The 27,089-nt window shown below is 49.8% G+C and overlaps 2 protein-coding genes across 2 annotated transcripts; both read left to right on the forward strand.

Annotated features, from left to right (window-relative positions):
* Positions 1 to 11,650: 11,650 nt before the first annotated feature.
* Positions 11,651 to 16,924, forward strand: STX4 (syntaxin 4). Its single transcript, XM_035722421.1, has 11 exons — positions 11,651 to 12,034; positions 12,224 to 12,325; positions 12,439 to 12,538; positions 12,674 to 12,748; positions 13,259 to 13,329; positions 14,888 to 14,996; positions 15,069 to 15,145; positions 15,365 to 15,502; positions 16,255 to 16,365; positions 16,473 to 16,571; positions 16,667 to 16,924. Exons 1-10 carry the CDS (start codon positions 12,005 to 12,007, stop codon positions 16,551 to 16,553), a joined length of 894 nt encoding a protein of 297 aa, XP_035578314.1. The 5' UTR covers positions 11,651 to 12,004; the 3' UTR covers positions 16,554 to 16,571; positions 16,667 to 16,924.
* A 4,726-nt stretch (positions 16,925 to 21,650) lies between these two features.
* Positions 21,651 to 23,164, forward strand: LOC113932105 (10 kDa heat shock protein, mitochondrial-like). The gene is made up of 2 exons (XM_035722229.1): positions 21,651 to 21,678; positions 22,794 to 23,164. Exons 1-2 carry the CDS (start codon positions 21,651 to 21,653, stop codon positions 23,162 to 23,164), a joined length of 399 nt encoding a protein of 132 aa, XP_035578122.1.
* The last annotated feature ends 3,925 nt before the right edge of the window (positions 23,165 to 27,089 follow it).

Raw genomic sequence — 27,089 nt, forward strand, 5'->3', positions numbered from 1 at the left:
CCTCCCTTCCCCTCTCCCCCACCCCCAGCCTCTGAATGTTATTTTCCAGCCTCCTTCCAGATCCATCCTTTCTCCCACAATCCCTCTATATCAGGGTTCCCTGGGCTGCACCCTGCGTTCTCTTCTCTTCTTTTTTTTTTAAGATTTTATTTGTTTATCTGACAGACACAGCGAGAGAGGGAACACAAGCAGGGGCAGTGGGAGAGGGAGAAGCAGGCTTCCCGCGGAGCAGGGAGCCCGATGCGGGGCTCAATCCCGGGACCCTGGGATCATGACCTGAGCCGAAGGTGGACGCCTAACGACTGAGCCACCCAGGCGCCCCTTCTCTTCTTTCTTTATCCTCTCACGTCCCAGGGTCAAACTGCATCTACCTGCCCACGGTCCCCACATCTATACCTGCAAGTCAGATCCTCCTCCTCGAAGGCAGCACCCACCCAGAACCTGAGCCCTGAGCTGGGCTCCGACAACACAGAGGCAAAAGATGTCATCAGAGACACGAGTAAATCCATAACCGTAGTGAGTGGGGCCAGGGCTTTGATGGAACTTCCAAGACTGGTGGCCTTGCCTTCTCCTCCCAAAGCTGTGTTCTCCATCAGAGATGGCATCTCCATCAGCCAGTCACTCAAAGCAGATGGAAACCTGACCTTGACTCCCTAACCCATCCCCATAATGCTGCCATGTTCTGAGCGTCCACTGCATCCTAGGTGCCGTGCTGAGTAGCTCCTAGAATCTTCCCAATGGAGCTGCTACTGCCATTATCCAAAGTGCACAGATCAGGAAACTGAGGCTTGGAATGCATGAATAACGGACCTAAGTTCACAAGGTTAGTAAAGGACAGGGCTGGGGCTCTCGCAGGCAGCCTTTGATTACAAAGCCTGTTCTTGTAAAACCACAGTGTTATAGCTCCTCCCTCAACTGCCAAACCCAGAGCTGCCTCCTGGGTCCTCTCCCTCCTCACCACCTTGGGTCAGTCTAGGCCCTCATTGGCTTTCACCAGTAGCATCACAACAGCCTCCTCTCTGGTCCCCCCACCTGCAGCCCCTTCCCTGCCTGTCCCATTTTCTCCCCAGGTGTTAGTGTGATTGTCCCCTAAACAGATGTGGTCCCCTGCACCAACGACTCCACCCGCCGGGCCATGGCCTCCCGGATTACACTCAGTAGCAGCTTCTGGCTTTTGAATCCCACCACCCTCACCTCATCTCTCCTACCACTTCCCTCCCTGGGCCACAGACCCCAAGCCTTAACCACACCACGGGATCCCGGACCCTGGACACCCTGGAGCCTTTCACCGTGCCATCTCCCCTCTGCCCAGGACTCTGTCTTGCCCCTTCTTGGATAGTCAGACTTCCCACCCTTCAAGCCTCTCCCAGCAGTCTAGGCAAACAACCTCAGGAGGTGTAGGCTGAGTCAGCTTCTCCACGAGACCAGACTGGGCCTGACTCATGTCTTGCTTTTCTCCAGCAACCAAGGTCAGGCGCAAAGCAGATGTTCACTAAAAATCTCAATGAATAAATGAATGAATGAATGGCGTATTCCTTCACACCTTTACCCAGGCATAAGGACAAAGGAAATAAGTTCCACGAAGGCAGGGACTTTTGTGTATTTTGTTCATGGCTGGTTCTCCAATGGCACGATAGGCACCCAGCACATAGAAGGTGCCCAAATATTTGTGAAATAAAGGAATGAGTGAAAGGTGTGCATCTCAAATCTGGCTGCAGCTCCAAAGGTGGACAAAGGAACACACAATGTGGTAACAGTTGTAATTCCTCTCGTTGTTCAGCGATTCTTAAAGTCCACCCAATAGGGGCGCCTGGGTGGCTCAGTCGTTAAGCGTCTGCCTTCGGCTCAGGTCATGATCCCAGGGTCCTGGGATCGAGCCCCGCATCGGGCTCCCTGCTCCGTGGGAGGCCTGCTTCTCCCTCTCCCACTCCCCCTGCTTGTGTTCCTCCTCTCACTGTGTCTCTCTGTCAAATAAATAAATAAAATCTTAAAAAAGAATAAAGTCCACCCAATAACCCTGTGAGATGGGTCGCCTGCACCATACCCCAGCCTCTCGCGCCGTCTCCCGGCCTGACTGGCCTTTCTAAAGCATCAGGACGACCAGGCCGGCCCCGGCTCGGAAGGCCTCCGCACGTTCCCACTGTCCATGAGATAAAGCCCAGACCTTCTACCCTGCCTTCCCGCTTCAGCACATACCACCATCACTCACGTACTCCGATTCCAGTGACACGGCAGTCCCCGTATTTCCCCACCCCATGGTTTTCCTCATGTTCCTCCCGACCCCTGGAACACCCCTTCCCTCTCACATCCCGAAGCCCCACTCCTACCCTTCCCTCCAGTTTCCTGCTCAGTCTTTCTTGACCCTTCTGCAGATGGAGGGGAAAGACTGTTAAATATGCAGATTACCAGGCACTTCCCTGGAAATTCTGATTTGGTAGATCCTTGTTGCAGCTCAGGAACCTGGGTTTTGAGCAACTACCTCTAGAAATTCTTAGGTTTAGTCAAGTTTGGGAACAACAGTGTATCTAGGCAGGGCCAAGGCTACGTTATGCTACATAACAAACATCCCCCGAATCTCAGTGATTTAATGCGACCAAGGCTTATTTTTGCAGTGCGCTTGGGTTATTCCTGTCCTTCCATGAAGATTCAGTACTTCCGGTGGAGAAATTTCCACATAGCTTATCAGCCCAGTGGACTCTGAGGGCCTCATGTTCAAGGACCCCATCTGATTAATCTCTGCCTCCCCATGGTACCTGGCACAGGACCCATCTCTCACACCTGCTGTGCTCAGGAACAGAAGAATGAATACCCACTTGACCTATTCATCCATTAACCAGTGAGTATTTATGCTCTTTTTTTTTTTAAGATTTTATTCATTTATTTGAGAGAGAGAATGAGATAGAGAGAGAGCACAAGAGGGCGGAGCGGGAGAGGGAGAAGCAGACTCCCTGCTGAGCAGGGAGCCTGATGCGGGACTCGATCCCGGGACTCCAGGATCATGACCTGAGCCAAAGGCAGTCGCTTAACCAACTGAGCCACCCAGGCGCCCACCAGTGAGTATTTATGGAGACCCTACTATTTATGGAGTATTTATGGAGACCCTACTATTTATGGAGTATTTATGGAGACCCTACTATTTATGGAGTATTTATGGAGACCCTCCTCCTTGTGGCAAGACCCTCCTCCTTGCTGTGGTGCTTCAGGTAGAGTGGTGAGCAAAACAAACATCAACCTGTCCATTTCCATGGAGCCAGTAACCTAATTTCTCTAAGTCCTAGGTCCCAAGTCCATAAAATGGGCCATAAGTTTCACCACCACCCACCTCCCCAAGGCACAGTGTGAAGATTTACTGAGAAAGCAGGCATGGAAGCCATCTGTAACTAGAAAATCTGAATTCAAGCAGATGTGAAAGAACATTGTTGTCCTGTTCTTCCACCCCTCACATCCAGCTTTCGGGTTTTATTCATCACAGCCCTGGAATTTGGCCGCACAGCCTTCTCCCTATTTCCACTGCCCATTCGAACCATCGTGAACCTGTAAAATGAACCTAATGTTAATAACACGGATACTAGTAGTGATGGTAATAGTTCAGTCTCACATGGTGCCGATCACGTGCCAGGCCCTGCTTTATGTGTTTTATTCGTATGATTTAATCTTCACAACAGCCATCTAAGGTTACTGTCACTATCTCCATCCACAGACAAGGAAACAGAAGTGCACGGGGTTTAAGTAATTTATTCAAGGCAGGAGCTGGGATCCAATCCCGACAGAAATCCTGGACTAGTGAAACATTCTCTTTGCCGGTTGGTATCCAGCTGCCGCGGGCCTCATTCCACTGTGAGACGCTTAACGACTGAGCCACCCACGCGCCCCTCTTTTGATAAAATTTTAAAATGTTCTGTCATGGGGCACCTGGGTGGCTCAGTGGGTTGAGTGTCCGACTCTTGATTTCGGCTTGGGACATGATCTTGGGGTCGTGAGATCAAGGCCCACATCAGGCTCTGTGCTCATCAGGAGTTGGCTTGAGATTCTCTCTCTCCCTCTCTGCCCCTCCTCCCTCTAAAATAAGTAAATGAAATCTTAAAAAAAGTAAAATATTCTGTCATAAAAGACATTAATGTATTTTTAAAAGGTTTACTTATGGGGTGCCTGGGTGGCTCAGTTGGTTAAGTGACTGCCTTCGGCTCAAGTCATGATCCCAGGGTCCTGGGATCGAGCCCCGCATTGGGCTCTCCGCTAGGCAGGAGGCCTGCTTCTCCCTCTCCCACTCCCCCTGCTTGTGTTCCCTCTCTCGCTGTCTCTCTCTCTCTGTCAAATAAATAAATCAAAAATCAAAAAATAAACAAATAAATAAAAGGTTTACTTAGGCACTATATATTTCTATAAATGGTATTTTTACATTTCTTAATAGTCTGTTGTTATGATTTATAAAGGCAGTTTATTTTAAATAATTTCTCTTATTCCAGCAAACTTGCCTCCACATATAGCAAGAGCCAGATATCCAGGGGTGATCTAGGGCCCTCCTACTCCCTTACCAATTTTTCCAATGGGCAACCATGTCTGATAGACTCTGTCTCTTTAATGGATGTTCCATCCCCAACTCCAGGCCTCATTATTTGCTAACTGATTTCCCAATCAACCTTCACCTGGCCAGGGCAACTGCCAACCCTAACTGTGCCTTTGTGCAAATAGAAAAAGATGTCCCCCTTCCTCAGGACACTCTACCTCCATCTGTCAGACGATTGTAATAAATATTCAAATATGCGGATGTCCACGATGTGGTTGGTGCCTCACTTGTGTGATAGCCATCTGTGGTGGCCCTGCACATGGCCACCAGCAGGATCCTTGTAAAATGAGTTTGATCATAGTATTCTGTTATGGGCTGAATGTGTCCCCCCCCAGATTCATATATTGAATCCCAAACCCCCAGTGTAACAGTATCAGGGGGTGCGGCCTTTGGGAGGCAAATAGATTTAGAAGAGGTCACAAGGGTGGAGACCCTGATGGGATTGGCACCCTTATAAGAAAAGGAAGAGACACCAGAGCTTCCTCTTTTTGCCATGGGAAGATGCAGCAATCCATCTGCAATCCAGGAAGAGACCCCTCACCAAGAACCAAATCTGCAGGCACCCTGATCTTCTTCTTCCAGCCTCCAGAACTGTGAGAAATAAATGTCTGTTGGTTAAGCCAGCAATCTGTGGTATTTTGTAACAGCAGCCTAAGATGACTAAGACATATTTCTTTGAAATTATTCAAAGGTACCTTCTTTCTTTGATAGTTATTTAAGATAGGTAATACTTTCACCTGGTTCAAAAATCTAAATGACATAAAACGTTTACAGTGAAAATTCTTACTCTTGACAACTGTGCTTACCCCCTTGTTCTCAGGAAACATCTGTAGGGAACCACTTTTATTAGTTTCTTCTGTAACTTTCCAGGATTTCTTTGAGGATACAAGCATACACTCACGCGCGCACGCACACACACACGTGCATGGCCCACAGACACACTTTTCTTATACCACAGTAGCATGATATACTCATTTTACACCTTGATATTTGACTAACAATATATTTTAAAGCACTCTCACATTATATGTGATGAACATCCTCATCGTTTTTGACAGCTGCTTACCTGCTGATGGACAAATTTGCAAACAAAATCCAATGAGTAACACTGATATATATGTCATTTCATACATGGGCAGATATAGTGAATTAAAATTCTGTTTCTCCCCCCTCCCCTTTGCACTGGCATGGACTTGGGACTTGCTTGGACTAATTGAATATGGCAGAAGTAATGTCATACAGCTTCTGAACAGGGCCTCAAGAGACCTTGCAGCTTCTACTCTTACCCTTTTGGAACCATGAGGACACTATGCTATGAAGAAACTCAGGCTGGGGGCACCTGGCTGGCCCAGATAGTAGAGCCTGCAACCCTTGATCTCAGGGCTGTGAGTTCAAGCCCCACATTGGACATAGAGCTTACTTAAACAAACAAACTGAGGGTGAAGTACCACATGGAGAGAGTGGCTCAGCCATCCCAGCTGACTCAGCCATCAGAGCTAAGGTCTCAGACTAGTGAGTGTGACAGCCACGACGGGCCATCCAGCCCCAGCTGAGGTGCCCGCTGACTCCCATCACGTGAGTAACCTAAGATAAGATCAGCAGAAAAACCACCCGGCCATCCTTAGAATCCGGAGAAACAATAAATCGTTGTTGTTTGATGCCAGTAAGCGTCAAGGTGGTTTCTTGGGAAGCAATAGCTAACTGATACAGGTAACTTTTCAGATAGATTTTCACAAGTGAGAACACTGGCTTAAAGTGTGTATACATGTATAATTTTGACAAATATTGTCTGGGTTGTATCATTTTGCATTCCTGCCAACAACAGGTGAAAGTCCCTGTTTCCCCACAGTCTTGCCAAAAGAGTGACAAAACAAAATGTTTTGTCAAACATAATGGGTTATTGCTAATGCAATAAAGGAATAAAAGGTATTTCAGTATTTCTTTTCATTTCATTTCATTGTCTTTTCATTTCTCGCATTATGTGTGAAGCTGAACAACTGCATAAGTGTTTAAGGCCTTATGTATTTTTTCTTTTGTGATCTGTCATGTTCTTTGCCCATTTTTTAATTGAACTGTTGGTCTTTCTTATCAATATGAAGAAGCCCTTTAAATAGCAGAGAGATTACCCTTTGTATATAAGAATTGCAAATATTTTTTCCTAGTTTATTGCCTTTTGATTTTGCTTTGATGTTTTTTTGCCATGCAGATTTTTTTCCATGTAGACAAATGTATCAATCTTTTATAGCTTCTGAATTTTGAGTTGGAGTTGGAAAGACTTCCTCACTCTAAGAGTTACAGAGCATTTTGCCCATATTTTCTTCCAGTATTTTTAGGGGAGCTTATCCTGACAAATTGGGTGATCCATCACTTTTAAAATGAAGTTCAAGGGGCGCCTGGGTGGCTCAGTCGTTAGGTGTCTGCCTTCGGCTCAGGTCACGATCCCAGGGTCCTGGGATCGAGCCCCACATTGGGCTCCCTGCTCTGCGGGAAGCCTGCTTCTCCCTCTCCCACTCCCCCTGCTTGTGTTCCCTCTCTCCCTCTCTCTCTGTCAAATAAATAAATAAAATCTTTAAAAAAATAAAATAAAATAAGATGAAGTTCAAGGCCAGGGTTATGGCCCATGTGATCAGGAGTAACCCACGTGGAGAGGCAATAGGAGAAATTGAAGCTAGTTTAGGAGATTCTCAGGGGGAGATGATGCATCCTGTTTGAAACATGTTGTTGAATTTAAGGTGCCTATGGGACCTCCAGGAAGGGATGTCCGCGAGACAAGTGGATTCAGGGATCTGGAGGTCAGGAGAAAATGTGGGCCTGGAGATAGGGATTTGGGAGCCAGCATATTGCACGCCAGTTAAAGCCACAAGACTGTGTGTAGCGTCTGAAGAGGAGAGGTTCTCAGATGGAACTCCAGGGAGCGGCCAAAGTCAGGCCACAAACAAAATCATGAGGAGAGAGCTGTGGGGGCTTCATCTCTGTGCGCCTTGGGGCTTGGCACAAAAACCGCCTCAGAGACTTGGATAAACAGAAGCCCTTTATGTGAAACACGCATGGATATCTTTGGCTCCTGGGGACAGAGCAAACAGGGAGTGGGAAGAAGACAAAGAACCTCCCAGCGGTCAGCCCCACCCAGCAGGTGTGGAAGAGAGACCCTGTGACAGGGGAGGGAAGAAGGCTCAGTCTTTTTTTTTTTTTTAAGATTTTATTTATTTGACAGAGAGAGACACAGCGAGAGAGGGAACACAAGCAGGGGGAGCGGGAGAGGGAGAAGCAGGCTTCCCGCCGAGCAGGGAGCCCGAGGTGGGGCTCCATCCCAGGACCCTGGGACCGTGACCTGACCTGAAAGCAGACCTTAATGACTGAGCCGCCCAGGCGCCCCAAGAAGGCTCAGTCTTGCAGGCAAAGTCTTCCCCCTCTCCTCCCCACAGATGATCTAAAGCCGGGCATCAACAGGTGGCAGCAAGTTCCCAAAGGTAGGTGGACACAGTGCGCCTTCCCCTGGCCCACGTTTTCCTTGGATTATCGTGGAGTGGACAAGAGCACAGAACCTAGAGCTCCACTTTCTGGGTTCAAATCCCGACTCTCTCCTTCACTAGTGTGTAACCTTCGGCAAGTTACTTAATACCTCTGCGGCTCAGTTTCCTCCTCTATAAAATGAAGACAGTAACGGTACCTATCTCATAGAACTGCTTATGAAAATTAAATGAGTTAATATTTACAAAGTGCTAATATTGGTGCCTGGCACATAGCAAATGCTCTATAAATATTACATTAAAAATAATAATAATATTCATTCATTCATGAATATTTATTGAGCAGCTACCATTTGCCAGGCGCTGCTGGAGGTACTGGGGACACAGCAGTGACTAATGCAGGTGAGGATCCCTGTCCTCGTGGAGCTTCCATTCTGGTAGGTGGAGAGGAGCAGTGAAGACAGACAATATATAAAATAAATATAAATAATATAAAAAATACATGGTGTGTCAGATCCAGGTGGAGACATGAGAGACATGAGAAGCTGGCAAGGCGCCTAGCCTCGTACCGGACGCACAGTAGGGCGCAGGAGATGGAAAGCGGAAGGAGACCCTGGACAAGGAGCAGAGAGGAATCCGTGCAGAGACACTGGGGCTGCTCACCTCCTCAGGGTAACGATCATCAGCCATATAATAGCAGCAAACACTTACATACCATTCATTCCATACCAGGCTCTGTTCTATTCACTTCACATATAACATCTCATTTAATCCTTCTGGCAATCCTTTGAGTTTGGTACTGTTATTGTTCCCATTTCTCAAATGAGGGAACTGAGGCATAGCAGAGTTATGTAACTTGCCTTAGAGAGTTGTATGATGAGGTGAATGAGCTGGGATTCCAGCCCAGGTCATCTGGCTCCAGTTTGGGTAGGATGTTGGTAGGATGGACCTGCAGGTGGAGGGGACCGGACCGGCTGCCATGCCTTGGGACTGGGTAGGGCCTGACCTTCCCACAGACTGAAAGGAACACACATACACAGCCCTAATACCTACACATCCAAGACCCAATATACTTAACATTACACTTCAAGCTTGTTCAGAGGTCCCAAAAGGAATAACCCCCAAGTCATGAAATACAGATAAGGACTCAGCTCTGGAGAACTCCATCTCCAGAGCCATTCTCCCTATATGGCCCCTGCGCCCCACCCTCTCCACATACCACTCCATGAGGCTTTAAGCCCAGCTTCCGGTGACCTTAAGCCACCATTCCAAACCCTGTGATCCCACCCAGAGACCACAAATAAAATAATGAGTATCATAATCCTGGGAAATTTAACAAAGGCACCAACAACTCCAGATCACAGCTGGGAACTGAGAAGGCAAACCATCAAGAGGCTAACAGAGAGGCAGGTGGGACTGGTGGTCCTAGAGAGAGCTGGAACCCACAGTCATAAAAGCCCACAGAGGGGGCAACCCTCAACAGTTGGCAAGGGCGCCTGGGTGGCTCAGTTGGTTAAGCGACTGCCTTCGGCTCAGGTCATGATCCCGGAGTCCTGGGATCGAGTCCCACATCGGGCTCCCTGCTCTGCAGGAAGCCTGCTTCTCCCTCGGCTTGTGTTCCCTCTCTTGCTGTCTCTCTCTCTGTCAAATAAATAAATAAAATCTAAAAAACAGTTGGCAAGACGCTTCCATAGTCTTTCTCACCTCATTTGACACTGTTCAATTCTTACCTTAGGCAAGGCAGAAATTACCAGACCAAGTTGTCAAATGGAGAAATTAAGTCCCAGAGAAGAGCAATGAGTTATTCAAGACCACATGCAGGACTGGGAGTCAGATGTCCAAAAGCCCTTCCCCTGTCCCACTCAGAGAGACAGAGTGTGAGAGAGAGAGAGAGAGAGAGAGAGAGAGAGAGGGAAGTGGGGGGAGGCAGGGAGGCAGAGGCTGATATAGAAGACTCCAAAGTGGAGAAATCCTTCCTCATGATCTCCAGGAGACCCCAAGGGGCAGGGCTTGGCCTCCTGAAAACCCTCCAATCCTTCATTCCTCCTGTAGGTTGATCAGAGCTGCACACCATCTTCACTCCTTCATTCCCAACCCCAGGTGAGCTGGGTTCTGAAGGGAATAGAAGGATCAGAGCCCTTCGAGTAGAATGAGACAGCATTTTTATAGTTTCCAACCTCATAATCAATGAACTTTAGAGCAGGGAACACACATAAAGATGATCTCCCCATCCCTCTAGGCCACCCATTGTATAGATGGGAGGTTGAGGCCCAGAGACAAAGAAGTCACTTTCCAGCAATCCATACCAACTCAGTCACAGGAATCTAGATTTCCTTACCGGGGCATACTAGAGAGGGGCCATTCTTTCCTTTGTTTGAACCTTCATGTAAGTTCCCTGGAAAGAGCTTTGGGATCCAGGAGACCTGATCTTTATTCTGGCTATGCTGAGACTCACCGAGGGGCCTTGGGGACTCCTCTTACATAATGTAAGTTTCATAAGTGAAAGGTGTTTTGTCTCGTAGGCCCTGATTTATCTCTGACCCCTAGAACAGTCTCTGGTCCATAATAAATGCCCAATAAATATCCATTGAATGAGTGACCGTCTAGAGAGCTAGGGCAGTGTCACCACGAGAGGCTGAAGCCTGAAAGACTAGGGAACCACGAGCTTTATCTTCAGATATATGAAAGGCTAAATTTCTGTCCACAGATATTTATTGAGGACCCATATGTGCTGGGTACTGGGGATTCAGGTAAGAACAGGACTGCCATGCCCTGACCTCAAGAGCTCACAGTCCACTATAATGTGGAATGTGTGCAGATTTTTTTGCGGGCTTCAGAGGGTAGACCCAGATGCTAGGTAGGGAGTTAGATGTAAGTGGCAGACTGCTCAATGTAATACAGACACTTTTCTCAGCTTTAGTTGCCCTGAAATGGTCTCATGCTCAGAAGGTGGTGAGTGCGGCGGAACTGCAGTGTTCAAGCAGGGCGCCAGCCGCCCACTTGTCAGAGGCTGCGCCAGGAGTATGCGGGAGAAGAGATTTCTGCCTTGGGTGAGGTCACTTTCCACCCCCAGATTCTCTGCCTACAAAACCCTGCAATTCTCTGACTCTGGATCTTATTATTCTCTGAATTTCAAGGTCCCATGATGCTGACAGCCGCGAATTCTAAGTTCTCTGTCTGCCCACACCCCCGGACCCAAAAGAAATGAAGCCGAATTCAGCAAGGGGCCTACCACCCACTGCCTCAAAAGGTCTCTGGGGATAGCCAGCAGCCCCCTCCCCGCTTCGTGGGGGCTGGAGGGGCGTAGCTTGGGCGCCAGGGTGCCGGAGACATCGTGGGGAGAAGGGTGTTCCAGAGACGGAGTTGACAGCGCCGAGACACATGACAATCAAAGCGTCACGTTCTGTGGTCCGCGAAGGTGGGACCGGGCTGGTCATGTGACGTGGGAGGAGGGGGGCACCATGGGGTGATGTGAGATGCAAGGCCTCTTACATTACGCACCAATGACGCATTCCCACCCGGTTTGGCAACTAGATTTCCGTTGGAAGATGCGACAGTTCCGGCAAAGGGGGCGGGTTCTCACGTCCTGGCAGCTTTGCTTCCGTTCGGGGCGCTGCAGCTTCCGACCTCAGCCTCTCCCTCGGGCGAGGAAGAGACGCGACCCCGTGCGCATGCCCCGATCATCCCAGAGGGGCGGGGCTGAGGCTGCGGGAGCGGGAGGGGGGGGGAAAGAAAAGGGAATTCCAACCTGTGGAATCTTGGGGGGTCCCCGAGGTCGGCTTCTTCCCATTGACTGTGGATGGTGCCCGGGACAGAGCCTCTGGTGGCTCGTGGGGGGGTTTGGGGGTCCGCAGGGTGAGGGTGGAGGGGAGCGTCAGTGTCAGAGTGCGAGTGGGGTACGGGAGTTCCAAACTTAGTCTTGAGGCCCTTGGGGCTTCGGCGCCGGGGAGAGGGAGCTCGGGCCACCATGCGCGACAGGACCCACGAACTGAGGCAGGTGAGAAGTGGGGGCTGCAGGGTTGGACACGGGCGGACGGGACAGGGTCTGGCTGGAATACAGGACTCCTGGTCTTCGGGGCAGGGAGGGGTGGTTGAGGGCTAGGAAGGAAAGACCCGGAAGTCCGTGAGTCCTGCGGGGAGAGAGCAACAGCAAGGAAGTGATGCCAGTTGACCCCGGCCCTGGCAGGGGGATGACAGCTCGGACGATGAGGACAAGGAACGGGTCGCGCTGGTGGTACACCCGGGCACGGCACGGCTGGGGAGCCCGGACGATGAGTTCTTCCAAAAGGTAAGATGCTGGGGTCTCTGCCCTGTCTTCGCGAGGGGGCTGGATGACCCGAGGAGCAGCGCGGTCCGGAGTACCCCCATATCTCCTTCAGCCCTCTCGGTCACCTTCCCCAGGTCCGGACAATTCGACAGACTATTGTCAAGCTGGAGAATAAAGTCCGAGAGTTGGAGAAGCAGCAGGTCACCATCCTGGCCACGCCCCTTCCCGAGGAAAGTGAGTGAAACCCCAAGTGCAAACGCAAGCTCAGCCGGAGGGATTGTGGGGATTGTAGTTCCATGCAGGTGGTGGCCACGGAGGTTTGTTGAGGTAGGGGCTGCTGTTTGGGAGTCATGGCTTTCTCTTGTCCAGGTATGAAGCAGGACCTGCAGAACCTGCGTGAGGAGATCAAACAGCTGGGGAGGGAGATCCGATCGCAGCTGAAGGGTAAGCTCCTAGGACCTCAGACAGATCCTTCCCTGTGGTCCAGCCCAGCTCCTGGTATATCTGGGGAGTGTGTGGCCCAGAGAGGCCAGTGAGGTATCCAGGTCACACAGCAGGCCTAGACCTAGAATCTCTTTCTCCTGGCTTCCTACTTTCCACAGCACATGCCTGCCTCTCGAGCTCCTTTATTTGAAACAAAACTATTTACTCCTGCAATTCTTGCTGCCCAATGTGCATCCTTTGGACAGGCAGATGGGGGTTTCTCAAGAGGCCTCTGTATACCTGTGGGAATTCTCTGATGTACTGCAAAGAAAAATACACTTTCTCCCATCAGAGGCTCAGAATTAGTCATTTATGATCAATTATAATTCCCAAAAGAATCCCATGGAGATAAGCACCTCTCTGTTATATGGATGGGGTATGGCCCTGGCCCTGTGTCCTGGTTCCCACATGATTTTCCGAAATCACAGATCAAATCCCCTTCCCCACTAATACCCTTGTATCTTCCCACAGCCATAGAGCCCCAGAATGAGGAAGCTGATGAGAATTACAACTCAGTCAACACAAGGATGAGAAAAACCCAGGTGGGTTATTGTTCCCAGAACTAAGACATTTTGCAAGGCTTTCATAGATCATTAGATGGCCGAAGTAAGGAGGAAGGGCTCTTAGAGATCAAGTCCAACCTGATGGTTTTCAAATGGGGAAACTGAGATTGAGAGAGAAAAAGGACTTGCCCAAGGTCAAGACTCCTGATTCCCAGTCCACTTAACATCCTGTCACCTTCTCCATTTAACGAGAAGTTGCTGAGTCCCCAGATATGACCTGGGTTTGGCTGTGGAAGGCATGCTTTCTAGAAACCAAGATCGGGAGTCAGGCTTGACTAGATGACAAAGACATTACTCAGATAGGGTTTGGTAGCTAATATCCCTGCCCAGGGAAGAAGGGGGAACAGTCATAAGTGACTGGGAGGTTTCCTGCCCATGTGACAGGGACATCCTCTGCCCCATGGGTGGAATTCAGGAAGTCAGGAAGAGGAACTTCTCTGGAGGCGGAAGGTCACTGAATCAACATCTTAGTAAGGAGATTTGAGGTGATCTAACTGCCCCCCCCCCCGGGGTGCCCAGTGAGGAGTAATTTGACTTCCTGGAGGTCAGAGTTGGAGTAGGTGGGCCCAGAGCTCAGCAAGTCCCCTAGATTGAAGGTAGAGCAGTTTTGGCATCTTGCAAGGGTGCAGCTGAAGGCCTGAGAGCAGATATGTCTCTGAGGAAGGAGCTCCAAGGAATGAACACATTGAAGGCGGCAGGGGAATGGACAAGATGAGAGGACGTTTCAGGGGGAGCCTGTGGTGGTCATTGGTGTGAGAGGCTGAGGGCCCAGCTGGACCTGTAAAATCTAGGCAATGGACTGACCTCCAGGCATACTAGCACTCCCTTAGTCTAAGCAGTGAGGCTGGTGTTCAGCAAGCATTCACAGGTATTTATTGAGTGCCTGTTGTGTGCTAGACCCTTTTCTAGCTGTTTGGGATCCAGCAGTGAACCAAAGAACCCTATCCTCATGGAGCTTATGTTCTGGTGGGGAGAAACAAACGCCATAATAAATACGTACGTTATTTTAGAACATAGTTAAGCATTAAGGGGAAAACTGAGAAGAGGGCTTGAGAGTGCTGGGAGAAGGCAGGTTGCAGTTTTAGTAAGGTAGAGAAAACCTCATTCAGAAGGTGACCTCAACCCAGAACGCGCCCGATCTCATCTGATCTGGGAAGCTAAGCAGGGTCAGGCCTGGTTAGTACTTGGATGGCAGAAGGTGACCTCTGTGGGGCATGAGCATTCTAGGCCCAGGGAGCAGTGAATGCAAAAGTCTGAGGTGGGGGTGGCTTTGGTGGGGGAGGGGGGAGGAGTTCACCATGGCTGGAGGGAGTGAGTGAGGGAATGGCTGGAGGAGGTAAGGTCACAGGGGAAATGGGGGAAAGGGAAGGTCATGCAGGGCCTTATAAGCCCTGGTAAGGGCTTTGACTTTTACTTTGAGAGAAGGGTGGTCAAGGGGCAGGCACCTAGAACAGCTTACGCTGTTTGTTCACTGTACCTGTGGGGATGTTGAGGCCAAATCCTTCCGGGGTGCCCAGCCTATATTCTCTACCGCTAGCACGGGGTCCTGTCCCAGCAATTTGTGGAACTCATCAACAAGTGCAACTTGACACAGTCCGAATACCGGGAGAAGAATGTGGAGCGGATTCGGAGGCAGCTGAAGATCAGTGAGTTGTGGCGTCTGGCCTCCAGGGTCAGGTAACCTGACCCAGCTCTGAGCCCGGCTTTTTCCTTCACAGCGAATGCTGGAATGGTGTCTGACGAGGAGCTGGAACAGATGCTGGACAGTGGGCAGAGCGAGGTGTTTGTGTCCAATGTAAGTGGCCACAGCTATCCTCCCTCTTCTGGGACTCTCATCTTCTCTGATTGAGGGGATACGGAGGCCCGGGGGGGAAGGAGGTAGCAGGCCTAGAGTCACTCATCAGGGCCCCAGCCCCAGTTCTAAGCCCGAGAGCTGCCTGAGAGCTCAACAGGAACTTCCGACCTGCTGCCGGGTTCCCGGTGACCTGTCTGTCCGTTCCTGTCCACTCCCCAGATACTGAAGGACACACAGGTGACTCGACAGGCCCTAAATGAGATCTCTGCCCGGCACAGTGAGATCCAGCAGCTTGAACGCAGTATCCGTGAACTTCATGAGATCTTCACTTTTCTGGCTACTGAAGTGGAGATGCAGGTGGGCACCCAAGAAGGCCGGCCGGGCTTGACGTGAGGACTGTGTTCAGTCAGAACCGCCCCGCCCCCCCCCCCCCCCCCCCGCCGGGACTGTGGGCCCATCTCCACCCTCCAGCCTCTCTCCCCGAGGCTTTCGTCCCCCCGCCCCCCAGGCTGGCCCTCACTCCTCAGAGGGCCTGCCTCCGCAAATCTGCATGAGGTTGGGGTGGGAGGTGGTGGTCTTCTGCTGCACCTGGTTTCATGGGGGTGAGGTAAGCTTCCAGCCCTGTCCTGGAACTGACCCCTAGTGCTGCAGCCAGTGGCCTTGGGGCCACTAGGGGAGGGATTTCATTCAGTAGGGGTACTAGGACCTGAAGGCTGGCGGTGCCATGAGGAGGCAGGGATGGGGAAGGCTTCACAGCTGTTGAGAGGCAGGCCTAGAAGAATGGGCGAATTCAGACAGATTTACGAAGGGACAAAAGTTCACCCTCTGTGAAAAGGTATGAGCACTTGCCTCCAAACCAGCACAGCAAATGAAGGCTGTAGGGGGTAAGGGAGCAGGGCGGAAGGGACCACATGACAAAAGGGAGCCCGGAAGCCACCCTCAGGTGTGCGAACTTTTGTCAGATGTGGTCCTGCCCCACACCTTTGTTAGTGCTGTGTTTGCTGCCGGAAAACGTCCTTCAGGCGGCTAGCGTGAGCAAGCAGAGGGGCTGCTGGGCCCTCCACCCCCGGTCATCCCTACCTGCCTGAACCACCCCCTCCTCTGAGCAGGGAGAGATGATCAACCGGATTGAGAAGAACATCCTGAGCTCAGCAGACTATGTGGAACGCGGGCAGGAACATGTCAAGATTGCCCTGGAAAACCAGAAAAAGGCTCGGAAGGTGAGCCTCCCCTCCCCTGCTGTCCCCTCCCCCCCCCCCCCCCCCCCCCGGCCCTGGTGGCCTTCCCTCCCCGGCTGAGTGAGTTTCCCTGAACTCCTCTCCCGCAGAAGAAAGTCTTGATCGCCATCTGTGTGTCTGTCACTGTCGTCATTGTGGCAGTCATCATTGGTGTCGCCACATTGGTTTGAGAGCTTCGCACATTCTCGGTGAGACACTGTGGGCCTGCCCCCTGGCCTGCCTCATCCCAGGCCCCAGCCTTTCCCTGTCCCCTCAGTTCCTCTTCTCCTGCCTTCCCTTGCAGGCACTAAGAGCACCAGAGACCCAGGTCTGCCCTCTCTCCGAGCAGCTGAGGGGGGAGGGCAGGACAGAGCCTCCAGCTGGACCCCCTTCCTCACACTGGCCCCCGAGCAGAGGGGCGGACGGTTCTCCTGCAGTTGCCAGCCTCTCATTCATGGGGGCTTCCCCACTCAGGCCCCAGTGCCTGGGGGAAGGCCTGCAGCGTCCTGTTTGGCTGGGACACACGGTTTTGTAAGAAATTAAAAAAAAAAAAAAAAAAAAAGGTGCTTGGAGACTGCCGTGTGCATGTGTGTTCCTGGAAGGGGCAGCTCAGACCCTTCAGGCATCCAGCCTCCCCTTTTCCTGGCCATCCTTGGGGCCAGGCCCAGCCCAGGGAGCCTCAAATCAGACCGTTCTAGGTGCTGTGGCCACAGCAAGCTGGCACTGCCCTTCTCTCCGTAGGAACAGGTGGGACAGGGAGGGGCTAACACCTGCATCTGGCTCAGTATTGTCCTTGGGGAAAGACAACTGGGAGTCCCTAACCCCAGAGCAGTGAAGCTGGGCCAGGCCAGGCTGGGACATAGGTGAGGTGTGCGTGGGCTTCGGGTATTCCTGAGGCCAGGAAGAGGCACCGTGAGTAATGGAGGCTGTTACTTCAGATACAGTGAACAGGGAAAGGCCTGTCTCAGAAGGGGCAACATTTGAGTGGAACATTAAATGAGGAGGAGCCAGTATGGGAAGAAACGGGGAGAGTTGCCAGGCAGAGGGGAGCAGCCCTGTGCCCAGAAAAAGGCGTAGCCTTTGACCGAAGAGTCTGGTGTAGAGAGCCAGGGACTCTGGATCAACACACCCGGTTACTAGGGGGTTATGTGGCTGGAGCAGTAGAAGAGGCGGAGGAGCCTGAGCCCTGGTTTCTCTGAGGCACCTAAGCTCCAGGCCCCAACTCTAAATTTCTAAGAGTTCCGAGTCCAGAAGCCTGGTTTCCAGAGCTGGGTATGGCACCCGTCCCCGGACACCTGGTTTCAGGGGTAGGCTAGCTCCTGGCTCCGAAGCCTGGTTGGAGTGGGGCGGCGCCTGACCCCAAACAAGGTCTGGGGGCCGGGTTCCAGCCACCGCCTCGCGTCCCCCTTTCGATGCCACGGGCCCCTGCTGCTGCTGTCGCCGCTGCTGCTCCAGGCTGCCCTTGCCCCGTCCATCTGGCCGCAGTAGCGCTGGCTTCGAGTGCTGGGGTGCCGCGAGTCACAGAAGGGCTGGACGAGATTGTCCTCGGTGCAGTCTCGGACCCCGCCCCTGGACCCGGCCTGGGGGAGGAGCCAGAGGGCCGGATTAGGCCCCAGGGACCCCGGCCTGCTTCGCCTCCAAGCACCTGGGCACCCGCCTGCAGCGCCTCCCAGTGGTCCTAGAGCGACGCTGGCTTGGCGGTTGCAAGGCGCCTGCGCCAGGTCCGAGCCTTTGCCCGGCCCCTCGTGTAGGGGGCGTGGCCTGGCCGCAACTGGAAAATGATTGGCCCGCGGAACAAATGTTGCTCCTAAGGAGCATCAGGATTGGTCTGTAGGACTTCCAGGGACCTCCTGGGGGAGCGAGCCCTGGGTATTAAACCACAATTAACCTTGCGCGGATATGGGAGGGGCCTCAGCGAGTCCTCCGTCGCACCCAAAAGTGATTGGATCACAGGGCGGGGCATGATCAAACCTCTAAATGACGAGGAAGGGGCACGGGTTTGAGAGCGTCTGACCCGGGTAGGTGAGTCAGGGACTTCACCCGAGAAGGCGTGGCTGGGTCCCCCCCCTAACCGCTGAACTTGGCAGCTGCACGAGTCTGGGAGGGTACCCACGCCTCCGTCCTGCCTGAGCTCATGTGTCTTATGTACAGATGAAGCCCTAGATACCTCAGGAAAGAGCTCCTCATTCTCACCAGTGTGCAAACACAACCTGGATGTCCACTCTCTGGGAAAACTGCAGGGCCAGACGGATCCTGCCCCACTAGAAGACTAATTTGGATACTGGGCCTCCGGGCTTCCCTAATTCTCCATCTCTTCCCCGGCGGCCTGCATCTTCCCCGGAATTCTGCCCTATTGGTCGCCTTTGTCCACCCCCTCACCTTTCTGCCTTCAGAGGAAAACTGCACAACCCACTGGCACCTACTGGGATCTGACAGAGATTATCAGATCTATGCCGGGACTGCGTCACATCTACGCACCTGGGTGTCAGTGTGCGGTATGTGACCTCGGATTGGCTTTGCTGGACGGCGGCACCCCTGAAAGCCTGCTTACCTGTCTGTCTCACCCAGGAAGTGGTCCAGAACCTCCTGACAGACGTAACTAGATGGCCAAGTGAGGCCTTGGATGCCAGGCCCAGTAGTTTGAACTTTTCCTGGGGGCTAGGGGACACATGGAAGGTTTTTGAACAGGTGAGTGGCAAGTTTGGGGCAGATTTAGCCGTCAGGTGGACCCATGCACTGGAGATTTCACAGGCTCCCCTGTGAATACCCTTTCCCTGGGGGGAACTGACCTAAATGAGGAGTTAAGGGCAGGTTTTTCACTGAAATCCTGTCTTGGCTGCTGGCAGCCCAACTTTCAGGGAACAGGGTCTTGGTTGGATGTGGCTTTTCCAAATCCATCTTGCATCATAACTTTTCAGCTCTAGCTCTCCCCGCTTATTGCCTCATTGACTTGATATTTTATGGTTCAAATTGCCAGGAAAAAGAACCTGACTGGTCTGGGTCAGGCTACTTTGACCAACCTATAAATTGTCTAGCTCAAGTCAAGACTTTACCGTTGACCACGATGTATGTGAAGTGTTTACATGGTACAAAACACTGCTGCAGAGTGTGTATAAAGGAGTAGTGGACGGCCTCAGTGATTGACATTTCTTGTGCAGCCCTGTGATAGACTGTATTATTGTTCCAAATATATACTGTCCTTTCTACTGGACCACTCACTATAGGATTATATCCATTTGTGTAGGCTTGGCTATATGTCTTGCTTTGGCCAATGGGATGTGAGTAGAAATGTAAAGTATCACTTTCAGATATTTAAGTGTCAGTAAGTAGCCTGGCGGCTTGCCTTTTCTTTTCCCACTTGCTGCGAACCACTGATATTTGGAGAATAGTTTTTGCCACATCAGAATAAGTCTAAACCAACTGTCACAGAACTAGTACCCAGAAGTGGGGTGCTACCACGTTAAAAATGAACCTGAATTATGTGCCATTGGCTCTGGAGCTAGGCAGCGGCTGATGAGGAAACCATTAGTGGAAGTTGGAAAGATGGTGATGTGTGTTAGGCAGCGGTGAAGCATTTGGTTAAACGGTAGGCTGGAAATAAGTAAGAATATAAATAATGTCCAGGGTAGGGGGATGGGTTAGCCTGGTGATGGGCATTGAGGAGGGCACGTTCTGCATGGAGCACTGGGTGTTATGAACAAACAATGAATCATGGAACACTGCACCAAAAACTAATAATGTAATATATGGTGATTAACATAACAATAAAAAAATTTAAAAAAATGGAAAAAAAAAAAGAATATAAATAATGTCCAAATGAGCTTGGGGCTTTAGGGAAAAAAGAATTTGAGAAAGAATATTAGTAGCATGACTTGATTGCTTTGGGGGTGCATTTGACAAGTTACTGTAAGAAAGAGATGACTCCGAAAATAATTGGCCAGTTTTTAAGCAGAAATGGAAGAGATGGGCGCGTGGGTGGCTCAGTCGTTAAGTGTCTGCCTTCGGCTCAGGGCATGATCCCAGGGTCCTGGGATCGAGCCCCGCATCGGGCTCCCTGCTCCGCGGGAAGCCTGCTTCCCCCTCTCCCACTCCCCCTGCTTGTGTTCCCTCTCTCGCTGTGTCCCTCTGTGTCAAATAAATAAAATCTTTAAAAAAAAAAAAAAAAGAAAGAAATGGAAGAGATTATAGAAACCCCAGGAAGGTGATCTACATTTTTAACCAGTGAAAGATACAGTTGACAAGGCCCTTAAGCTGAAAAGTTTGAGTGAAATTCATCTTTGTGGCAAGGGTCTTATCAAGTGTATGGCTCTCATGCCTTTTGTAGAAACTTCTGAATTGGTCGGTGTGGTTCCCAGTAAAGCCTTTCAGTTAGTCAAGGTGATTCAGAAAAGCGAGATTAAGAGTACAACTCCCAAAGGAGTTAGTAGGTTCCATTTGCTTACAATTAAGTCTAAAGAGAGAGGCATGTCTGAAAAGAATTGTGGGTTTGGCAGTTAGCCCATAGAACTGACTGGAATCAAATAGATAAGAAGCTTCTTTCCCTCCACACAAAAAGCCACTAGGTTGGGTTTTTAAAAGACCATGAATGTTCAAGACCTTGAGGGTTCCCAAATTTCTATGGGCATGAAGGAGACGGAAAGCTGCTTTGCCTCAGAAGGGCATAATCTCCAATGTTTTCTCAAATGTGGCGAAGGAGAATAAACGGGAAAGGATGAGCTACTCTATGGGAACTAGGGAACTGGTCCCAGGAAGCAATCCCACTCCCAGGTAAAGGTGGGGGGCCTTTGCAACATCTGCTCAGCAGGATGTTGCAATTACTCTGGACCAGTAAGTGCTGTGTGTCTCCCATTCTTCCTTCTAAATGGGAGTGTTTACTGCTATTATCCTGTCCCTGTTCCACTTCATCTGTTGGATGTGTGTGAGGAGGTGGGGGCAGAGATAACTTGTGATGATGATGATGATGGTGATGATTTTGGTTCATAGGTCTCTGGATCAAGAGAAGCCACCTCTGGACCTGATATAGAGACCATTAGTGGTCCTGGACTTGAGCCTAATGCCATGATTAGATGGGTCATTTGGGTGGTCTCCCTGGGGAAGGATATGTGTTTATTTTGCATGTAGAAGAAACACAAAGGCTGTATTTGTGACAGAGAAGGCAGACTAAGAGGATTTCACAATTGTTCAAAAACCTCATTCATTAACCCTCTCTGTGGGGCCCCGCCATATGAAAAGATTATATATCCCTACTCCACTGACATCAGCTTTGGGTGTGTGGCTTGCTTTAGGCCATGGAACTCGAGTTCCATGGAGTAACGTGTACCACTTCCAAGAGGAAGCTTTTAAGAGCCATCATGGGGCCTGACACCTTTCTTCTCTTCTCTGTCTTGAGATTGAAAATTCCAGATTGAAGCTGTTCCTTCAGACTAGATTCTGGAATGAAGATGATGTAGAACAGAGCCACAGCTGTCCCATGGAAGATGTTGGCTCATAATATCCTCAGGAGCTTCCCAAGTGAAATCCGAAACCAGCCCCTGTACACAGAGAGCACGGAGAGATCGAACAAAGAGGCAGGCCACTGCAGATCGGTACATGGCGGGGTTAAGAAGCAAGGGGACTTGAGGCGCCTGGGTGGCTCAGTTGGTTAAGCGACTGCCTTCAGCTCAGGTCATGATCCTGGAGTCTCAGGATTGAGTCCCGCATCAGGCTCCCTGCTCAGCGGAGAGTCTGCTTCTCCCTCTGACCCTCCCCCCTCTCATGTCTCTCTCTCTCAAATAAATAAAATCTTAAAAAAAAAAAAAAGAAGCAAGGGGACTTACATGCAAGGCTTGTCTTGGGCAGCCACCAGATGAGTAGATCTCTGCACCTCCTCCCACCAAGTCTTTTTTTTTTTTCAGCTCCCACCAAATCTTAAAAATTTATATAGAGGCCTTGGGTGCCTGGCTGGCTCACCGGGCGTGGAGCCTTCTTAAAAAAAAATGTTTTATATAGAGCCTTAACTGGGTTCAGGCATGTATACCATCCAGATGGTCTCAAAAGCACAGTGCTCTCTCAAAGCTGCATTCTTGGGGCAGTCTCTGGGCGCAGGGAAGGCAAGTACATTCCAAGGACAGGGGAGGGGTATGAGGAACCTTTGATTATGGGGGTGCTGCTCACAGGTCTACTGGCAGTGATATCCTCTCGGTGACTTCCCCCAACAGAGGACATGGAATATGAGTGAGAAAAACACATTTGGGGCGGCAGCTCCAGAGCAGAGTACAAACTGCGGCGGCTGGAGTCATGGCAGGGCAGGCGTTTATTTATTTATTTATTTTTAAAGATTTTACTTATTTATTTGACAGAGAAAGACACAGTGAGAGAGGGAACACAAGCAGGGGGAGTGGGAGAGGGAGAAGCAGGCTTCCCGCGGAGCAGGGAGCCTGACATGGGGCTCGATCCCAGGACCCAGGGAGCACGACCTGAGCCGAAGGCAGACGCTCAACGACTGAGCCACCCAGGCGCCCCAGGGCAGGCGTTTAGAAAGTTTCTTCCCCTCTTTGACCGAGTTTTAGTTGAAAGGAGTGCAGCTGAAACTGTAACCAAAGGAGGTATTATGCTTCCAGAAAAATCTCAAGGAACAGTGTTGCAAGCAACAGTAGTAGCTGTTGGATCCCGCTCTAAAGGAAAGGGTGGGGAGATTCAACCAGTTAGCGTGAAAGTTGAAGATAAAGTTCTCCCAGAATATGGAGGTACCAAATTAGTTCTAGATGACAAGGATTATTTCTTATTTAGAGATGGTGACATTCTTGGAAAGTATGTGGACTGAAATCATTACTAAAATGGCACGAAGTGAAGCTGCCCATTCCAGTGAAGTTGTGAAATCTCTCATCATGTAAATAATTTTCATTTCTCTCTTTTATAATAAACTAATGGTATCCAAACTAATAATATCCAGTGTCTCTAAAATTTAGTTTTAGTGTACTGATATAAACATTAGCAAATAAAAAAAATAAAAGAAAAACACATTTGTTGTGAGCCACTGAAATTTTGGGATGGTTGTTATTGCAGTGTAATTTGATCCTAGCTGACTGATAAAAGCTCCCTCCATGTTGCAGAGATTCTCTATTCAGGTCTCCTTTCCTATTTTTTTTTTTTAAAGATTTCATTATTTATTTGAGACAGAGAGCACAGAGGGAGAGTGTGAGGGAGAAGCAGATTCCCCACCCAGCAGACAGCCTGATGCGGGGCTCGATCCCAGGACCCTGAGATCATGACCTGAGCTGAAGGCAGACGCTTAACCGACTGAGCCACCCAGGCGCCCCGTAGTTCTCCTTTCCTATCATCAAGACAATGACATACCAAAATGAGCTGCAGTGGCTCTCTAAGGTCTGAGGCTTGCCCCTTGTTTGGAGATATTTACCCTCAGGTCCAGTGAGCCTTCTTGATTCTTGCTGGTTCTTGGCAACTTGTGGTAGCTGCTTATGTGAACTAGAAAAACATCTGGGGGATGGGGCCCCAGACCTTCTAGCGTCAACTTGGTGCCTAGTAAATGCCAATCTCACATATGTTCTAAGACCACCATGGCACCATTACAAGGGACTTGTCCAAAAGGAAAAACAATAGAACCCAAACTTGCCTTAATTGCATGGATGTCTGCCCTTCCAAGAAGCCCCAACATGATGGATAATAAGTGGAAATTCTGTATTTTTGCCTATGGGTACATCTGCATGAAAGAGAGACCCAAACTAACCATGGCTTACACAAGGCAGGAGTTTATTTCTCTCTTATACAAAAGTCCAAATTAGTATGGTGGGTCTTTGCATGAAGTCATCAGGACCAATGAATAATAATAAAAATTTTTAAAGGTTTTATTTATTTGACAGAGAGAGAGCGCAAGCAGGGGGAGTGGCGGGCAGAGGGAGAAGGAGAAGCAGACGCCCAGCTTAGCAAGGAGCCCAATGTGGGGCTCGATCCCAGGACCCTGGGATCATGACCTGAGCCAAAGGCAGACGCTTAACCAACTGAGCCACCCAGGCGCCCCAATAATAAATTCTTTTATTTATCTTGTTTTCGTTCCATCCCTGGGATATTGCCCTCACCCACATGGTCTAAGATGGTCCCTCACCACTTCCACAGTTTAGCCCTTGTGAAGCAGAAAAGTCAAGGGGGTGGCTTATTCTTTACCCTAAATTGCAGAAGTTGCACTGAGAATTTCTGCTGTAATCCTATTGACCAGAATGTAGTCACATGGCCAAGAAATACAATCTTCACCCTGGGCAAGCTTTTTGTCCGGATAAAAGTTCTAGGGGACCTGGGCAACTACTCCCAGGAAACAAGCTAACCTTGGAAGGATGAATATTGGGGGACCATCAGCAGTCACAGCCCCACACTACCCGTGTTAACCCATCCCAATTGTATTAATGTCCTATTACTCCTGTTACAAAGTACTACAAACGTAGTGGCTTAAAACAACACGCATTTATGCTTTTACAGCTCCGGAGATCAGAAATCCAAAATTAGTTTCACTGGGCTAAAGTCAAGGAGTTGGCAGGGCTGGCTCCTTCTGGAGGAACTGTTTGCTTGCCTTTTTTTTTTTTTTTTTAAGATTTTATTTATTTGAGAGAGAGAGAGAGAATGAGAGAGAGCACGAGAGGGAAGAGGGTCAGAGGGAGAAGCAGACTCCCCGCTGAGCAGGGAGCCCGATGCGGGACTCGATCCCGGGACCCCAGGATCATGACCTGAGCCGAAAGCAGTCGCTTAACCAACTGAGCCACCCAGGCGCCCTGCTTGCCTTTTTCAGCTTCTGTTGGATGCCTGCATCCTTGACTAGTGGCCTCATCCTCCACTTCAAAGAACATTTTCCATGCTCAGCTTCCGCTGTCACATCACCTTCTGCTCTGATTCTGACCTTCCTGTCTCCCTCTTATAAGGATGCTTCTGATTACTTTGAGCCCATCCAGATACTCCAGGATAATCTCCCATTTTACAATTCCTAATTACATCTGCAAAGTCCCTTTTGTCATCTAAGACAACATTCTGAGGTTCCAGGGATTAGGATGTGGACATGGTTAGGGGGCCATTGTTTCGCCTACCATACCACCCCATTCCACATTTAAGTCATTCATTCATTTATTCATAAAATATTGAGCAAGAGTTATGTACCTGATATTATGGAAAGTGCTGGAGAAATAGAGGTGAAAATACAGACAAGGTCTCTGCCTTTCATGGAGTTTTTATTTTAGTGGAAAGGACAAGTAAAGAAATAACTAAGATATTCCCAAACCATGACATGCATGACAAAAAATGGCAAGGGGTTGGAGATGGCTGTCCTAATAGGTAGTCAGGAATGGCTTCTTAGAGAAGGTGACTAATCCAAAGGACAGACCTGAGAGCTCAGGGCAGAACAGAGCCATGGAGGAGGATTCCTTCTAGAACTGGAAACCTAAGGGAATTTGCTCAGCTGGATTTTGGAATTGCTTTGGATCAGTGACTCCTTTTTACCTTCCATTTCTCCCCATTTTGAACCAGAATGTCTATAACTATTATCCTATGCATGTCCCACCTTTGCACATTGGGAATACACGACTCGTTTAGTTTCATAGGTCCAAAAATGGCAGGAATTGTGCTCTAGGAAGGATTACACCCAGAGCCTCATCTGCATCTACTTTTAGGTAATGAGATTCAGGACTTTGGACTTGATAAGATTTGTATGAGATTTTTTTTGGGCTCTGACTTGATGCTGTAATGGGATGAGACTTTTAGGGACTTTGGGAGGAAGTGAATGTATTTTGCATGTGGAACAGACAAATCTTTGAGGGCTAGAGGGTGAACTGTAGTAAGGAGAGTAATGGCTGCCAAAGATTACGTGCCCTAATCTCTATGAATATGTTACCTTACATGACAGAAGGGACTTTGCACATGTAATTAAGTTTACTAATTGGTTGGGGCACCTGGGTGGCTCAGTCGTTAAGCGACTGCCTTCGGCTCAGGTCATGATTCCAGGGTCCTGGGATCGAGTCCCACATTGGGCTCCCTGCTCCGCGGGAGGCCTGCTTCTCCCTCTCCCACTCCCTCTGGTGTTCCCTCTCTTTCTGTGTTTCTCTCTGTCAAATAAATAAATAAAATCTTAAAAAAAAAAGTTTACTAATTGGTTGACCTTAAGATAGGGAGAGTATCCTGAATTATTCAGGTGGACCCAATGTGATTACATGAACTCTGAAAAGCAGAGAAGCTTCTCCAGCTAGCAACAGAAGAGGAAGACAGAAGTCAGAGAAATTTGAAAGAGGAGGATTTGATGTGCCATTGCCAGTTTTGAAGGGATCCCAGCCAAGGAATGTAGATGGCCTTTAGAAGCTGAGATCAACCTCTGAATGACAGCCAGCAAAGAAAACAGGGACCTGATTTCTACAGCCAAATGGGACTGAATTCCGTTAATAACCTCGTTAAGTCTGGAAGTGGACTCTTTGCGAGAGCCTCCAAATAAGAACCCAGACTGGCCAAGACCTTGACGACAGTTTTGTGAGACCCTAAGTAGAGGACCCAGCTGAGTCAGCCTGGACTTCTGACCTATAGAACTATGAAATAAGAAATGGGTGGGGCGCCTGGGTGGCTCAGTAGGTTAAGCATCCGACTCTTGATTTCAGCTCAGGTCATGATCTCGGTGCTGGGATCATGCTCAGTGGGGAGTCTATTTCTCCCTCTGCCCCCTGCTGGTGTGCTCTCTCTCTCAAATAAACAAATAAATCTTAAAA

The sequence above is a fragment of the Zalophus californianus genome, chromosome 10 (assembly GCF_009762305.2).
Source record: "Zalophus californianus isolate mZalCal1 chromosome 10, mZalCal1.pri.v2, whole genome shotgun sequence".
Lineage (NCBI taxonomy): Eukaryota > Metazoa > Chordata > Mammalia > Carnivora > Otariidae > Zalophus > Zalophus californianus.